Source organism: Sinohyriopsis cumingii, unplaced genomic scaffold, assembly GCF_028554795.1.
Source record: "Sinohyriopsis cumingii isolate HCF-2022 unplaced genomic scaffold, ASM2855479v2 utg001976l, whole genome shotgun sequence".
Classification (NCBI taxonomy): Eukaryota; Metazoa; Mollusca; class Bivalvia; order Unionida; family Unionidae; genus Sinohyriopsis; species Sinohyriopsis cumingii.
The window spans coordinates 170997-189831 of NW_028316096.1; the positions used below are offsets into that span (position 1 = coordinate 170997).

Here is an 18835-nt window from a genome sequence, read left to right on the forward strand (position 1 = left end):
AATATAGTCGAACTGAAACTATATGCAGAAATAAAAATAATTTAATGTTTGTGCAGTTTTAAGAAAAGAGAGAGAGATAGATCGAGAGAGAGAGAAAGAGAGAGAGAGAGAGAGACCTTCAGCTCAAATATCTCTTTTCCTTGCTCTATATTTCTTCTCATTCCAACTCTTAAGTCGCTTCCTTGTTTAAATTGCGGACGGTTGTCATCTACATCTAACACCGTAATGGTGACAGTCGCTGTGTCCATGGTAAATATTATAAGTTTATTGTCATGGCATTTAAAATGAACATAATACTTTGAACCCTAGATCTTTCATAGCAGAAAAACAGATGCAAAATTAAATATAATGTTACATAAGAGACAGAGGTAATCGATGTACATTTTGGTAACAGAAGCAGGACATTTTCAGTTTATCAATCAGCACGTGATTAAAATATTAAAATATTGTGAAGTTTTAATATTATTACAAATTTAAAATAACAAACGTCCACGTTTATTAAGAAAGAAAACAAGTAATAACATTTTCTTTAAGTTTTTTTAAATATGTTAATTTGTTCCGCTAGTTTCAGTGTCCCCGCAGCAAGCATTTCCGTCATCGGTCACAGGAGACGACGAGAACCATTTTAGTCAAATATTGCTTGAGGGGGATCTGTGGGTGCGCATGTGGTTGAAGAGGACGATGTGCGCCCTGAATGTACTGTGGCAGTGTGAACAAGGGATGGTCACTGGTTCGGACCTTCCTGGCCTGCCTCCGTTGTCCTGCTGCAGCTGTTCTGTTGACCTCGCAAGCTGCAGCGCATTTTCCGATAGAGGAGAACCCTACGCGCCTCTCCTGAGCAGTCTGCTCCCACGTGTCAGTGTCTATGATATAATCCTTCAATGACTTCTTCAAGTGTCTTTGTAGCGTTTCATCTGGCCTCCTTTGGAGCGGATTCCGTATTCTAGCTCGCCATAAAAGAGTATTATCGCAAGCCGGTGGTCTGGCATGCGATCTACATGTCCTGCACATTGATTGTAATATCAGGATGATGTGAATACTAGACAGGCCTGCTTGGGCAAGGATCTCAGTATCCGGCTATTAATATTACGCCATCATACGAATATCATACGTATTACAATATACAGCATTTGAAAGAAACGGTGGAAGAAAACAATAGAAAAGTACAGAATACATTTTAACAGCCAATGGATCACTAAAATGCTGCGAAATAAAAAATTGAGACAGAAATTAATTTTAAATTAGTAACTGAAAAGTATCTACTAGTTTTCATATTACGTTTTAATGTGTTTTATACATTAGTTTGAATACCTAAAGTGATAATCACAACAGAGATTATAAGAATAATGAATATATATATTATTAAGCAGTTGGGGATGCATCATGTGCTCGTCAATTAGGAGTTCATTCAGCGTGTTTCTTTACCTACGCCTACTATGTCAGATAAATGTTTATGTACTTCACTCAGTGTAGCATTATCGATCGAACCGTCATGACATGTCTATTCTGACCTTTCGCTGGAAAGTTTCGACAATTATAAATAGATGTGTGCATGAACACTGCAGATGGTTTATTAGATGGAAAATATTTTACTAAACTTTCCACATAAAATGTATTCACTACAAAACTTTTATCAAGAGAGGACCAGTCCTTATGAATATTGCACTGGAAGATCAAATCGGAAGGTTATTATGGTCGATCACTATCGTATTCTATTTTCCACATGAAAGTAGATAAAGGAAATACAAAATAATGCTAATAAAACGTTCCATAAAATCACGTCCATATCTTTTGTCTTTTTCCACAGATAGAAATATCACAGATATGTTACATGCTCAGTATTTATACACCCGACAATAAGAAAATGGCTAAGATTTAATTGAATACTTATATATATATATATATATATATATATATATATATATATATATATATATATATATATATATATATATATATATATATATATATATGTATGTATGTATATGTGTGTGTGTATGTGTGTGTGTTTGCGCTGCAAAAACTACATATATTATACATGTGTTAATGAATTTAGAAAGCTAAAGTTAGAATAAATTAAGAACAGCATTAGACGATGTGCTAAATTATATGGAAAGTTATTTTCGGTAACATAGCCCCAAAAATATCTTATGCAACGACACTTTTCGAATGAATTCCATTGTCTATGATCTCATTCCTTTAACTCACTGTTCCGTTGCTGTCTTAAGCAGCATGCCTTAAAATGTTTGTATATTCTAGTAAATAACCTTCAACAGCTTTCGTTGACATTTCGATGGTTTTAGAGGCAGACGTATTCATAAATAGATATAAAAATGTCACTGATATTTGCAAGTTAAAAGTTGTATAGGTGCACATAAGGAATATATCCGTCATAATTCTTTCAATCAGCTTGTAAGCAAAGAAACTGAAACAATAAACATTCTTCCAAATTTTCTTAGGATGTTTCTAAGTCCTTTATGCTCATCATTATATTTTTTAATAAAAGAGCACAATTCTTAGCGCTCTATCATTATTTTAAGGATGTGTCACGTACTCACCTGTTGCAGTCTGAGGCGCATTATCCTCTGCCCCGGTATCATTTACGAAAATAGTCACCTCAAGCTTTGACACCGTCTCATGATCAAGTGTAGAGTTCACATATAATTTTCCATCCTTTTCATTAATTCTTATATATAACTGAAATATATATATATATATATATATATATATATATATATATATATATATATATATATATATATATATATATATATATATATATATATATATATATATATATATATATATATATATATGTGTGTGTGTGTGTGTGTGTGTGTGTGTGTTGAGCCTCTATGATTGGCAATTCATAATTGTCACGTTATGAGTTTAGCATCATATTTGGCGCGAAATATTAATTTAAAGATTAATGAAGTGATATCACATATAAAACATCTATATTCGTATTCATTATAACATTTATTACAATTCTTATATGGTGTTGTATTTACTAAACTTCTCTCTGCACTCAAACGGCACGAACTGGGTTGCCTACGACTAAAATCGAATCCTTTATAAACTAAAATTACTATTTAGACATACAATTCAGTAACAAAATAGACTATTCATGCACAGTAATTTACTTGTTTCTGTGAAAATGAAAATGATGCAAGTGATCATTAAAAGTCAAATAAGGAGATTTCTGGTTATACCTTCCATCGACTCTCAATATTTGAGGAACAAAGATATTCCTTGTTATTATAAATTTATATTGCTTTGTTTACGATACAGTACGTTTAAAAGTATATCCATTGATGGCAATCGTTGACGCAAATAATACCTACCATTGATTTGTATGAGGTGACAAATTGCTAAATCAAATATCTCGCAAAAACGTAGGGGTTGTGATTTAGAGACTGTGAAATTAATAGTAATATACGAAACTGAAAATACTTATGATATACACATTGTCAAGATAGTTATCAACATATCAAAAAAACACATCAAGAAAAAATAAACACACAAAACAAATATGACAAGTATCGGTAAGAATTTTGCTTTCACACCCAGAAGACCGATCTCAGCTTATTTTCTGACCATTACATTATACAAGAGGAATCACGTACTTCAAGTAACGTTATTAAAAACAGCAATAAACTGCAGTTGTTTGAAATAGCAAACGGGGGACCCCGTTCCTTTTAAATGGAATCATTTCTCCTTACATAATATTTCGCTACGTTTTATTTGAATATTCTTGTCTTATGTCTCTATCCTAAATTTTCAATTTTCCAAAAAATATCAAGCAAAGCTTTAATGAAAATATGTTTCTGCATTTCAAATTTGGGTAAGTTAATTTTTCCTCTCTCTCTCTCTCTCTCTCTCTCTCTCTCTCTCTCTATATATATATATATATATATATATATATATATATATATATATATATATATATATATATATATATATATATATATATATATATATATATATATATTCAGAAGGAAATATCGATATCCCCTTTACAAACATGAACACAATACCAATATTAGAGTTTTGATTACAAGTTCCGACTCTATACTACACAAAATTCGATGTTTTACACGATGTGACCGTTCAATCAACACACTTTTGCGTGAGTTGCCTGTCGGTTTGCTCTAGAATGACAACACAGATAACTGAGACCTACTCAAGGGAAATAAAGCAGTAGGTCATTTTAAACCATATAAAATCGTCATTAATTTGAAGAGCGTCATAAAGAAGTAATTAGATCAGTTCTGGAAGTCATTCTATACCAAAAACGCTGTATATGAAATAGGTAATTACCCGGAATATTATATTTATATGTAATATACATAATATTGTTTCTTAATTGTAAATATACGGAATGCTGTATATGAAATAGGTAATTACCCGGAATATTATATTTATATGTAATATACATAATATTGTTTCTTAATTGTAAATATACGGAATGTTGACCTTGAAAATGTTAGTTACACGTAGCGCATGCCACCACCAGATTTCTTAGTCGTAGTATCGGTTTAGTATTATTGCCGTATACTGAAGTTAATAGCAACACATAAGCCGATCACCTTACCAGTGACTAGTGCTTGTCCATGCAATACAATTAATAAATGGCATGCAAATGCACATGGAATTATACACTTACAATTACAGGTTTCTTTTCCAAATGATTTTTAGCTACCTATCGATGTCTGACATATTTACTTCAGTAACATAAATTTCCTAGATAAAACACATGCTAGGAAGTCCGTTTCCAAACGATTCAAAATATCGATATCCCCTTTTCAGCATTTACAAACATGAAAACAATACCAATCTTATGTTTTTATTACAAGGTGCGACAGTATACTATACACAATTCGTTATTTTCACAAGATATGACCGTGGGTTGCCGGTCAGTATTTTCTAGAATGACATCACAGATAACAGAGACCTACTCAAGGGAAATAACGTAGTCGGTCATTTTAAACCATATAAAATCTTCATTAATTTGAAGAGCGTCATAAAGAAGTAATTAGATCAGTTCCGGAAGTCATAATATACCGAATACGCTGTATAGGAAATAGGCAATTACCCGGAATATTATATCTAGATATAACATACATAGCATTGTTTCTTTCTTGTAATTATATGGACTGTTAACATTGAAAGCTTTAGCTACACTTAGAACATACCATCAGCTGATTTCTTGGTCGGAGTATCAGTTTAGTATTATTGCCGTACACTGAAGTTAATAGCAACACATCAGCCGATCACCTTACCAGTGACTAGTGCTTGTCCATGCAATACACTTAATAAATGACATGCAAATGCACATGGAATTATATACTTACAATTACAGGTTGTTTTTTTTTTCCAGATAATTTTTAGCTACCAATCATGGTCTGAAATATTTACTTCAGTAACACAAATTTCCTAGATAACACACATACTACGAAGTCCGTTACCAAACGATTCAAAATTAAACCAAAGTTTGAAAAATATTTAAGTCAAATCCCAAGAAAGGCCCTCTGGTTTATAATTATATACGCAAGTAAAAGACACTTCTTAAGTTGCCGTAACATAAAGCGGTCAAGATAATAGCTGACATTACTACCTAATGGGTTAATTAAGGTCGTACATGCCATAGAGTATTTACAGTATTTCTGCGTGGTTCAATGTGTTTGTTTCATCTTACAATCGAGATTATAGTAATCTGAAGAAAAAAACATTTGAATTAGAAATGTCTTTTCAGAACATTTGTATAGTAAATTATAATTTCAAAACAAAAACCAATACTGGAAACATTTAAACTTGTTACGTATGCAATTAACAGTTTGAAACGATTTTCTACGTGTTCTTGATATCGTTTATAATTCTCTCTCTCTCTCTCTCTCTCTCTCTCTCTCTCTCTCTCTCTCCTGTGTATGACGTTACTGTTCGATTTTAATTCTAAATCCGCAGACTGTACAGTATGTATAATTTATTGTACTGTCAGAACTGTCAGAAGTGGATTCGAACAGAATTCCGAGATGTAAATCGAAAACATTTAACATGATTAAAGGAATGAAAAATATCCCGAGGTTCGAATTATATTCGACGGAATCTTATCTCTTTGGCTTGACACTCAGTCATGGTATCCTCCAGTGTAGGAGGGGCCAAAGTTAGCATCCATTCTTCCGTAATCAACGATTTTAAAGAGTAAGCTCATTTAAAAAACGATAAGCTTTGCCTCGGCAAAGACTGGACAATATCACGAGAAAAAGATGGATCCTTTCAAACCATTATACCATATATTCAATATGAAGTCAGTTAAAAGGTTCATACGAAGTGTAATAATTTTGTAAGTGCTTAAAACGAGAAATATAATAGAAAAGTCACAACTTGTCAAATTGGTTAAACAAAGTCACAACTCTTAAGTTGCATACAAGGTACATTTTTAAAGATAAGACTACGAGCAATGATACTTCTAACGAGCGATCAAAAGGAAACAAAAAGAAATGTTTTGTAAAGCTGGACAGAAAACAATACAAAATTGGCTTAAATGACACTTCGTCAAGTTCTGAGTCTCAGATCATAACGACAAAGGTGAGAAAAAAGGACAAAGTAACGCCTGGCATCTGCGAAAAGATTTTTGAAGCGTTAAATGTACTTAATTTCGTTAAAAATATATTCATTGTAGTGTGCTTTTAAAAACGTTCATTGTTAACCTTCTTTTATTCTTTGTGTTATAGGTAAATGGTTGGATGAAGAACATGTTTGGACACTACATATCATATACAGATTCAAATCGGGGCCCGGAGTGGACGAGTGGTCTAAAGCGCTCTCCGTTACGGATCACTGCCATCTCACCTCTGTCTGTGTGGGTTCGAATCTAGGATTCGGCCAGTGTGGATATGTGAGAAAGCTTGCCAGTAGCTTCTTGTGGGTCGGTGCTAAAAATGGCGTTAAACCCCACAACAACAACAACAACAACAGATTCAAATCTTTCCTCGTTACTTTAGAACTGAGAACAAATATTAATCTAGTAAACTGAAATTAAACGATAAAGAGCAAATGTAAAGAATTATTAGTTATTATGCTTCAGGTATTGGACAATTTCACAACATTTTAGACAACATGAGTCTCATTATAATGGAAAAAAGCTTCCGGTCAAAAAATGTTTTTAAAGGAGCTTCATCTAGCGTTTTAAAATTATGATGTCCTCTCTTCATTTCATTGCCTTATGTTAACCAGACCAACTCTAATGTTTATATGCGTGTCCATAAAAATGAAGCATGGCTTGTCACGATGTTAATACTTCAAAGGCATATGATAATGATAAAACAGTAGCACATCGAAAGGAGGTCTCAGAATCTAAGTGCAGCGTGAACATTTCTCCCGCGATGCCGAGATTGTGACAAATAGGTGAATCTACTCCGACGCTGAAGCGTTATTCTTTGTTATCACTATAGGTAAAAGCTTTAGAATTTACACTTCAGAGTAATTTAATTAGGAACATCATTTAGAAGAGGAATTCATGATTCCTATTATAAGAGAGGACTTCGAAATTTTCTTTAAAAAAAATTAAAATCTAGATATTTTAAACGGCTTCAATGCAAAGCACGATAAAGTGCAGATGACTGAGGTGTTTGAACATTAGATTTTTCAATGTTTATTTGCATTTCATTATATAGATAAAGTCAATCACTTTTATAATTTCGGTTTCACGAGCTAAAATGAGCATAAACTCAAATTAACAGAACAGAGTAGACCCCAATCTGCCATACGCATTAAGTCACGCCAGATCTATACATAAGCTGTTCGTAGCATTATTTGCGTAATACATGGTACGGTATGGGAATATAGGTGCCCATAATATAAAACCATTCGGTTACCTGTACGATTGCTTCCTGAACGGTCTGGTCATTTTTATCCAATCCCTTGAGATTTATTATGCTGTAACGCAAAGAAGCATTTTTATCTGGGTCTTTAGCTTCACAGGTCACCACTAGGCTTCCGATGGTACTATCCTCACGGACATCGGCGCTACAGTTGGTTTGGGTAAATTCTGGCTGCTTGTTGTTGACGTCTCCAATGGTGATGCTTAATGTAGTCGTCGAAGTGTAGGGATTCGCACCCTGGTCTATGGCAAAAATTGTCAAATTATACGAACTTATTTTATCACTATCAAAATGAGCGCCGGTTTGGACTAATACAATACCGGTAGAACTGTTGATCTGGAAAGAGTCGAACCTTCCAACGGCGAAGGTTATCTGTTTATTTCTTGAGGTTTTATCTCCATCAGTGGCATTGACTTCGGCTACGAATGTACCTACAAATCAAAATTACACGGGCTTATACATTTTAAAATAAAATTACTCCTAAAGGTATCAAGACATTCTCTTATTACTAGACATTTACTATAAACTGTCAAACTGCAGACATCGTAGCGATATGACTGAAAATTGTAAAGGCTACGTTGACAATCCAAATTACACACACACACACACACACACACACACACACACACACAAAACATACACACAACCTTATTGCTTCTTGGATGTCTCGCTCTGATTAGTTCCCATGGTTTGTTAAGGCCTTTGTACAAATGAATGGATCGTATCATGATCTCTGTGCCAATATTCAGTCACATTGTCGATTTTCATTTCACTTTGTGTTGAAAAATTTACGCACAAAAATCACGTTACTTAGTAGTGAGATCATGAAATTGATGATTTTCTTTTGCTGGTTTAAATGGCACGCTTGCACATTATTAGCTGTTTTACCGACGAAATTGGGGCTAAGAGCCTTTCGCAAGAACCAATGGAGGCAGCCAACCCGGGTAGGCCTGGGCGGTATCGGAACCTACGAATCTTGTATCCTTGTATTAGGAGTTTGATACTTTACTTCCTAAGTCACCATGCCTTCTCTCAATCCAAAGGGAGGATGAATCATATTTATGTATGTGAGATATAAATACGTTTTAGAGTGTAGACCAGCCACAAAAAAAGAATTACAGAATGATTACAGGCTGGTGTAACTCTCTTCTTTATTTTAGAAGAATTATATATAACTATTATCAAAAATTATTGTATAGGAATCCAGGGATAGCCCTTTCCATTATGTCTGGTGTATATTTATAATTCTCTATAATTAGTTCTTTATAACTTTATTTCTTTCATAGGAATCCGGAATGACTGTGTAGATAGATATGTGAGAATTAATTACTTGTTCGTCATGCGAGAGTGTTTTCTACATACGAGTGCATATAACACCGATTGAGTAACATCATTATTTGGTGATGCGTGCTTAGTCGTCAGGGAATATGGGCTCGTGTATGCAGGTAAGGCAATGTATGCCGTTTACCCGTCGACCTGGGTTCGAATTTCCGTAGAGTACTAATTAAAATTTTCTAACCTGTATGATAGTATAATTTGTATTAAAATATTAATTCTGCCTACTATTATCAAGCATACTTGTATAGGAATCATGGGATTGCACTTTCCGTTCTGTCTGATGTATATTTATAATTCACCGCTCCGGTGGCCTAGTGGTTAGAGCGTCCGCCCCGGATGCGGGAGGTCGTGCGTTCTATCCCCGGCTGAGTCATACCAAAGACTTACAAATTGGTACTAACAGCTGCCTCGCTTGGCGCTCAGGATTAAGAGGTTAGTGTTCGGACGGGGCCCCGAGTGGCCGAGTGGTCTAAAGCGCTCACCGTTCCGGATCACTGCCATCTCACCTCTGTCTGCGTGGGTTCGAGTCCAAGGCTCTGCTAGCGTGGGTACGTGGGAAAGCCTGCCAGTAGCTTCTCGTGGGTCGGTGGTTCTTCCCTGGCTTTTCCAGGGTTCTTCCTCCACCAGTTATACTGGCCGCCATGTATAGCCTATCTTGTGCTGAAAAATGGCGTTAAACCCTAGAACAACAACAACAAGTGTTCGGACTGGTCTGCCTGGTGTCAGGATAATGTGACTGGGTGGAACATCATGCTACATGTCTGCGGCATGATGCCCCAGTGCTAAATATCACTATAAAACTGCCACACTGCAGACATCGTAGCGATATGACTGAAAAATTGTTAAAACTACGTTAAAAATCCAAATCACACACACACACATATTTATAATTCTCTATAATTAATTATATATACCTTAACTTCTTTCATAGGACTCCGGAATGATACAAGATAATTAATTACTAGGTCGTCATGCGAGTGTCTCTGCTACACACGAGTGCATATAACACCGATTGAGTAACATCACTTTTTGGTGATGTGTGCTTAGACGTGAGGGAATATGGGCTCGTGTGTGCAGGAAAGGCAACGTGTGCCGTTTACCCGTCGACCTGGGTTCGAATCTCTGTAGAGTACGAATAAAAAATTACCTAACCTGTATGATTTATATTAAAATATTATTTCTGCCTACTATTATCAAGCATTTTTCTCTAGAAATCCAGGGATAGCACTTCCCGTCTTTTGGTCCGTCTATTAATGTTTACATAACATTTTGGTTTTTCTTCTTTCTGTTACTTAGTTTAATACCCTAGAGTTGTAAAAGAGATTTTGGGCTCGTCTGGGTCAGGAATTTCTAAAATAATATTTCAGAGGGAGATAAAGGAGTGAAATAGAGAAAGATAACATTACAATAAAAATGTATAAACCTTCTACTGCGTTTTCTTTGATAGTTCCGATGTATCCGTTCTTGCTGAATTGTGGTGCATTATCGTTCACATCCTAGGGAAAACCATTAGAAAATGTTAGCACCATTACATCTTTTGTTTACTCAAGAAATATTCATTCCTAAGGTATTTTCGCAAATGTGAAGAACATTTTCAAATCAGGAAATGATATATTACATTAAATATTTCAAATGATACAGTTAAAGTTTATTAGGAAAAAAGTACACGCGAAATGGAACACAAACAATGATTTTATTTGTACAAGGTAGTTGTCACGGAAGGACCGCTCCGGTGGCATAGTGGTTAGAGCGTCCGCCTCGGATGCGGGAGGTCGTGGGTTCGATCCCCGGCCGAGACCTACCAGAGACTTAAAAAATGGTACTAACAGCTGCCTCGCTTGGCGTTCAGCATTAAGAGGTTAGTGTTAGGACTGGTCGGTCTGGTGTCAGGATAATGTGACTGGGTGGGACATCAAGATGCATGTCTGCGGCATGATGCCCCAGTGCTAGACATCACTATAAACTGCCACATTGCAGACATCGTATCGATATGACTGAAAAATTGTTAAAGCTACATTAAAAATCAAAATCACATCACATCACATCACATTGTCACGGAAGGTAAATTATGTGGTTCCCTTTTCAAAAGAAAAATGGATTTTAACTTTGGCTTGTTTTATTTGAGTGAGTCTGGATCTAAATGATTTATACAAATGAAGATTGTAAATATCGAAGGGACTCTTTAAATTGATCTCAGACTAAACACTAAAACTTCCCGCTTCACAGTATATATTGTCTTCTCCTGAGGCATTTGCTTTGCTATAACGTTGTTTGATTGGGTAGCGTCCCTGAACATGGGAACTATGCTTTACCAAACATCACTGATTAAGATAATAACATAGTAGATCACCTGAGGTCATATATCCTTTCGATCATTGATCTAAGTAGAAGATAGTAACCAGATGTCAAATATACAAATCATGGTTTGATTTTGTATATAATCAATATAAAACATAATTCCTAAAATTTCCAATGGTGGTACTTATAGTAATGGTCCTCGATTTGCTCTTCTCAGTAATATAAGAGGTAGTGGCAACCTAACTGGTAGATGCTGTGGTGGTGGTGAAGTAGTATTAATATATGTAGTAGTACTATTCCTATTATTGGAAGGAAGACAATTTATTGTAATAGGAGCAATATTATAGGAAATGAGTGATGCTACCAGTGTTGCTGTTTATTGCTGTTATGGAGAACAAAAGTAGGAATAGTAATGCCATACAAGTGCTAGAAAGAGAGGCAGTGGTATTAGTAGTTGTTATTATTTTATCAGTATTTATCTTGGATTATGGATAGCAGAAAACAAAGGATAGATACTGGCGACGGTGTTGGTGCTGCTTTTGTAATATTGTTTTACTGACAGGATACGAAGAAAAAACTCAATGTAATATCAGCGACATATGACTTACCTGAACTACAATAGTAACTGTAACATTACCAGATAAATGCTTTGCTCCGTGATTATAAGCATATACGGTAATATTGATCACTCCATTACACTGATCGTCTATAGCTTCGTAGTCAAGCGTAGATACTAGCCTCATTTCTCCCGTTTTATTGTCGATGGTGAAGTTTCTGTCAAAATTGCTGTTAGCTTCAATCTCGTATAACACTTCTGAATTGTTACCTTTGTCAGTATCGGTTGCCTGGCAAATATATACCATACTAGCATATTAATTTGACTGTTCTATGCAGTCGGCATAAGCGACCTAAGCGGATTGAAATGTGTGGTAACTTAAGATTAACAATTCCTAAATTGATCTGATATGGCTAAATACATCTTAACCATAATCACTAGTATCGTTATTGCTGGTGAAATTTAAATGTCATCATGTTTCCTTATGAAATAGATCTATTATAGTTTTCACCAGAACTCACTGCGACGTTGACCTGTATCAATAACTGGCCAAATAGAAGCACAATATAGCTAAAATTTGCATGACAAAGATTGATATCTTTCAAATGCTCTTGAATTTTTAAGCCAACCTACCATATATCTCTGCAACCATACTTTATCCATTTCCACTCCAAGCAAACTTAGAATAACCAAATATTATTAATTACGGTGATCTCTCATATGCTTCTATTTATTAGTGAATTAACTTGATCTTACATTAATTAGTAAGCTATTTAAAACTGTTTCCTAAGCGACCAATTTAGCAAGTTGGGACGTTTCTATAGTATTTACCTTGGTTACAAATATTAGATGATCCATTCAGCAGCCCAGTATGCATTTGGATGGATGTAATTCTGATCACAAAGAGGTATATTCCGATTCGCAAATTCATTTTGAGTGATTAACATTATCAAAGCCGTTCACTTGGAGTGGAAATCAATACGATAATGCTTACCTTGAGTTTCGGAAGGTTTGCTAAAAAACTACAAAGATTTGAAAGAATTAAAAACTTGTCATGCGAAGTTTAGCTATTTGTAAGTCAAAAGTAGATATGATGACAAGTTGCAGATGTTCGCAGAGAAAACTGTAATTAGTTAAATATTATGTTCTGCAAGGTTTGATTACAACCAAAGACGCCAAAACTCGATTTTAAATCAATGTTATATTTGCAGTTATTTTTCAAGCATTAACTTGATTTATTCCTTTGTTGATTAGTGTGTATTACCAGTGTAAATCAAAGGTAACTGTTGTCTATATATTCTTCTTTTTCCTTCATAATTTCAATTGCCATTTTAATAGTTAACAGCGAAGGAGTGCGCATGTATACGTAAGCATATATATATATATATATATATATATATATATATATATATATATATATATATATATATATATATATATATATAATTTTTTGTTTACCTTGACAATCAAAAATGATTCATTAATGAAAGTCGTCGAATTCTCGTCGAGAATAGCCGTGTATCTTTTTTGTTGAAATACAGGCGCATTGTCGTTAACGTCCAAAAGATGAACAATAAGCTGAGTTTGATTCATCCGACCGTCTTCGTCTGTTGCAGTGACCCTAAGATATATGTCCTGTTGCTGTTCTCTATCTAAATCCTTCGGTGCACAATTTGTAACAACCTGGCCCGTTCTGTTATCAACTACAAAACTGAGTAAATAAATATTCCTTATTTGCTGGTGCATAACTAAACCGTGCCATCCTGCGAACAGCAATTGCTGAGATCTACAGTACCATAATGGTATAACGGTTTCAATTGTACAAATCCAGGCTTAAGGGGCAGTGAACATTGTATTCGGAAATAAACAATAAAACTAGCTGTGCCTGATGCCTTTTTTAAGTGTTGTAACTTCTATCAGGCTTATAAAAGTTGAGTCCCTTTGGAATATATGATATTATGTTCATTCATATCTAAGTCATATTTTTAATTTTTGTAATGTTTAAACATTCAATGCACATCACGAAAAATGCATCTGTTGTAACTGAATAGCACTTACCCTCGTTTAGTTCAAGAAGTGTTATTTCTCTTAAATGCAGTGGAGTACCTAGTTCTGTCCTTGTCAAATTATCAATCTAACATTGCTCTCTATGATAGTGAGTGACATGCATGCTGAGGCAGGATAGAAAGTATATTTATTTCACCAAACAGTATAATTGATGGCTATGGAAGATCAATTCGTACCGTGATACATAATGAGGTGACAATAATGGTCTACGCAGTTTGTTTTCCTTCGGGACTTCAGGACAAACATGAAGTCCTGGGGTATCACGACCTAAGCCTAGGATGTTCATAGATGGAAACGAATTCAATACAGTTCAATGTAAAGTATCGACGGGATAAATCAGTAATATCCATAAAAAAATTAAGTCAATTTAATTCATTTTAATTTCATTAATTTTTAAAAAAAAACAACTAAACTTTAATTAGAAAAGCATCGAATACATTTTAACGATCTATTTGGATTCCTCGAAATTAGAACACTGAGGCGCAAACAACACTGAGATAACAAACATTTCTCAGCTTATAAATGTTTACCTGTTCGCATAGCAACATGGTTTTGTTTACACATTAAGTTTAATGCATGTAACTGTAGTATCGATCAAGATTATATAAGGATAAAAAGTTTATAAATAAATGGGGACAAATGGGCACTTGCGCAGCATTAAATATTTTTATCGAAGATTGTGTAAACCTACTCCGCGTGTATAGTATGAAATACATGCACCTTTTGTCACTGTGGTACCGATTTACAAATTTGACCTGTCTATTTTGACCTTTCACTGTGGCAGCAATCAGTCGACAAACACGTATAGCGGTGTGCACGTGCAGGAACATGCTTCACATGAACGAGGTAATTCTGTTATGCTTTGCACTCATGATGCATGTACCACGATAACCTTTTCCTTAAGAGGCCAGTCCCAATTTATATATATATATATATATATATATATATATATATATATATATATATATATATATATATATATATATATATATATATATATATTTTACGGGAAAGTCCAACGGATAGGTCATTCTAATTTATATCAATATTTTTCCTTTTCTCCTTGTATGCATGTAAAGAGAGAATACATATGAATCATAAAAAAGGACACATTAGTCTTATCTCTTCATATCTGGCATTGGAGCATTTTTGTAAAATCCATTTCAATAACTGTTATGAAGTTAAAAATTATATACAAATCGACTAACTCATAATAGGTGTAATTTAAGTTTTCCCCATTTTCACTGAACATTTGCTGGGCCATAGGTGGTATAATGGTTTAAAGTGTTTGCGTTTATCGATCACCGCTGTGTCCACGTGGATTTGATTCTCGAGATCAGCCAACGTATTTATGTGCGAAAGCTGCTGGTAACCTCCTGTGGGTCGGTTGTTCTTTCCCGGGTTTTCCAGGGTTCTTCCTCCACCAGTTATACTGTCCTACATGTAAAGTCTATCTTGCGCTGCAAAACGGCTTTAAAACCAAAACAACAACAACTGAACACTTGCAATATATTCAAGTTTGACTTTCGTATTGACTGGTTATAATGGAGATATTTACGATTGGTCAATATTATGAGCTTTATGTTCACTAAATCACGTTATCCACAATAGTCTCCAGTCTTTTCGGTAATTAGATTGGCATGGCCCAGTGAAGATTGTAATTTGTTACACAAGACTCGATCTGAAGAAGTGATTTATTCTAACTTAGAGGGGAATAGTTTCGTATGGAATAGTGGTTTTCAAGAGCATGATTTGAATTGTGTGTATTCATTGTTTAAACTGCATGAGCCGGTCGGCAATGGCAGAGAAGTCACTGATACAAGCGATACAATTATCATTGCATATAAAGACAAACACGACTGTTGGGACAATTCCAAATTTTCTGCTCAGAGATTAAAGAAATTGGACGTTAAGAGCATTCATTCTTTGAGTTACTGGTTCCTAAGGATCAGATATATGTGTTGACGTCGTTGAAGGTTTATACTAGGTCAAGGTTGTATTCCCCACATTTAGGATTGCTGCAGTCAATGTACGTTGTGTTTACGTAACAAAACCATACGTTTTTAAACAATTACAAGACATAACTCATTAAATATTCAAACAGTAGAATGTATATACTCTCAGTTCGCACACATAATAATCACCACACTAATGGTTCCTCTCCGCAACCCTATAAGATTGATCATTCAAACTTTGCGTTATTTAGAAGATGTTCATCGTTGAAATCAATATTGATGCCTGTTGCAAAGATCATTTCTCTTTAAAAAGATGTGGTCTGCTTAACATATAACATGGTTCATATTACATCAATCTTCAACTTCGGAAATCAAACATTGTGTATGTGTTACAAAATAATAATATTCAGTTTCAGACATTGTCATCCCATTCGTCTTAAGCATTCAGATCCAATTCTAAGGTTGGATTAAACATGCATGTATAAGAATTAGCTTCAAGGAACCAATACTTTGTGTTCAGCCATTTGTGTCAGGCTAGCTATGATTTGTATATGTGCTGTCTAGACAACAGGGTTTTGATGAACGATACAAATTGTTGATGCTGTATTCAAGGCACAGTCCGTTATCCAACGTTAAAAAAGCTGGTGATTCAATCAAAGTAAGCTTGCCTGATATACTAGCTGATGCTATGTGCGAGAGATGACAAATCGAAATGGGTATAGCCCTTTATAATTGTTGCCATGACAGTAATTTGTGTTGCTAATTATTTCAGAAGGAAAACAATGTTGTTGAAAACATCATATTTAATGAAAGGCCCCCTCTATTAAGTTCTCTTTGAAGTTTTATTAACCCTGCAACAGATCATATTTGTGTTGATCTAATGTTTGCAGACTTTTGCGTCTGAATGAGACAAACATGAAACAAAACAAGCGTTGCAACTACCAGGTATATTGTATCTAAGATGAATGTGTTTAGCGTTGACTAAAATAATCTGTGGAGTTAAATTCTACCTGAACGTGATATTTTTCTCACTTTGTCGTTTTCTTCCCTTTGGTCAAAATAATTTGAGTCTCATGATGTTGTTCATTTTTAAGATACAACATTGTTTTGTAAAAGCAATGCGGAACCTGACATTCTAGTTTGCTAAATAGTTAGCAGTCTGATAGAGATCACCAATGGTATCCTAAAATGCTCATGTCAGCTGTTACAAGAATGAACACTGCTGAAGATTGTTTGTTCTGCAGAAGAGTATGCTAATCTCAATCTTTACGTTATTTCACTATAATCAACTATGTTCCAGCTAACAAATGAACACCATCAACTCTAACAATACTTGAATTATAGTCTTTCATCGACAATATTGTGTATTCGGACTGAAAGCATTGGCCATAGTTTGCTTTACTGTCCAGTCAGTCAGATGTTGACAAGTAACCACCAAATGACTAGCTTACTGTTAGCAGTACACCATGTTGGTACATATGTGCTCCTGCACTCTTCGAAACTAATACCTCACGAGACTGCTTAAAAAATTGATAAAAAAACCAACAGAGAACCATTCTGATGTAGGTCAAAATCTAATCGAAATGTTCTAGATATAAGTAGTTTTAAAAAAAATATTTAAACGTTTAAATGACCCTTATTTTATTTTTGCCTATACTAATCCTAATTATTTAATTTGTTGCACGCATTGAAATAAGTGTATTGTCTACGCAGAATTGACAGGCACGCATTCTATTAGCATTTGACAGACGTCCTACTATAATAGTGTAATAGAAGATTACAAAGTTATTGTTTAATGTTTTAGCAGGTCCTTTTGACTAGATTCATTGCCGTCGCATTAGTTAGGAGCACTTACTATAGGGATTGTAAGCTATTTTTAGATTAATGGTATGAGTTTACTATCCTTAACATACTTGTACTGCATTAAAATGGGATTATCGTTCCTAGTTTGTCACGAGCAACTGTATCTCATGTGCAAATTAACTATAATACAGCACATATAACGATTGAATTTCTCTATTGCTGCTTTCGGCGTGGACAGTGAAATTATGTTTGAACCACATCATTAATTAACGGATTCAATTCGTCTAATTGCGGGTTTGAATGTCTTAGCAGACGTATGTCAGCTTGATCTCATCGTATTCTGGCGTTTGTGATGTCGTTGTATTTAGGAAGCAGAGGCAACTCCTTCTCCACCTGATATCTAAACTGTGATCGTCGTTATGCAATATAACAAAGATATTTCAAATTTGATTGGACTTGGGTCACAGTTTTTACTTCCCGATCCATACTCACGAATGTAGTCGATATCTATTATTAGAGTACTTTTGCCCTCTTTTTCTGGTGATCATAGGCTTAGACTTAGGCATTCATGGTACTAATCGAAAGGAAAATGTATATTCTTGATAATATGAACATTTTATGGAGTGTTTCTCTGGAATGTATTCTGACTACAGTGCACAGTGAGTATTATGCTTGCCCAGAAATCAAATATGTGGCCCATAGTACGTTGTTTTGTTTATAGCTCAGCCTTTTCAAAAGATGTATTATACAAAATGAAAGAACTGTACTGTATATATGTGATTTATTTTGGCATCTAACTCACTGGAAAGTTTAGAACGGCAAAATAAATGCAGCGAATAGGTAAGAGAAATAAATGTATGCTGAGTTATGGCCGGGATTTATGCAAGAGGGGCACATTATTCTTAAATCTTTCATGTTTAGCAAGCTACTGATGC

At 34.7% G+C, this 18835-nt stretch overlaps 1 protein-coding gene across 1 annotated transcript in view; it reads right to left on the minus strand.

Annotated features, from left to right (window-relative positions):
- LOC149771298 (cadherin-related family member 2-like) overlaps positions 1 to 18835 on the minus strand; it is an 83333-nt gene that overhangs the window by 20055 nt on the left and 44443 nt on the right. Inside the window, exons 17-22 of the mRNA XM_089948651.1 lie at positions 13534 to 13786; positions 12128 to 12364; positions 10645 to 10717; positions 7878 to 8314; positions 2559 to 2697; positions 117 to 238 (exon numbers count right to left, since the gene is read on the minus strand). Of these exons, the coding sequence (XP_089804777.1) occupies positions 117 to 238; positions 2559 to 2697; positions 7878 to 8314; positions 10645 to 10717; positions 12128 to 12364; positions 13534 to 13786 (1261 nt within the window). The remainder of the gene's footprint in view (positions 1 to 116; positions 239 to 2558; positions 2698 to 7877; positions 8315 to 10644; positions 10718 to 12127; positions 12365 to 13533; positions 13787 to 18835) is intronic.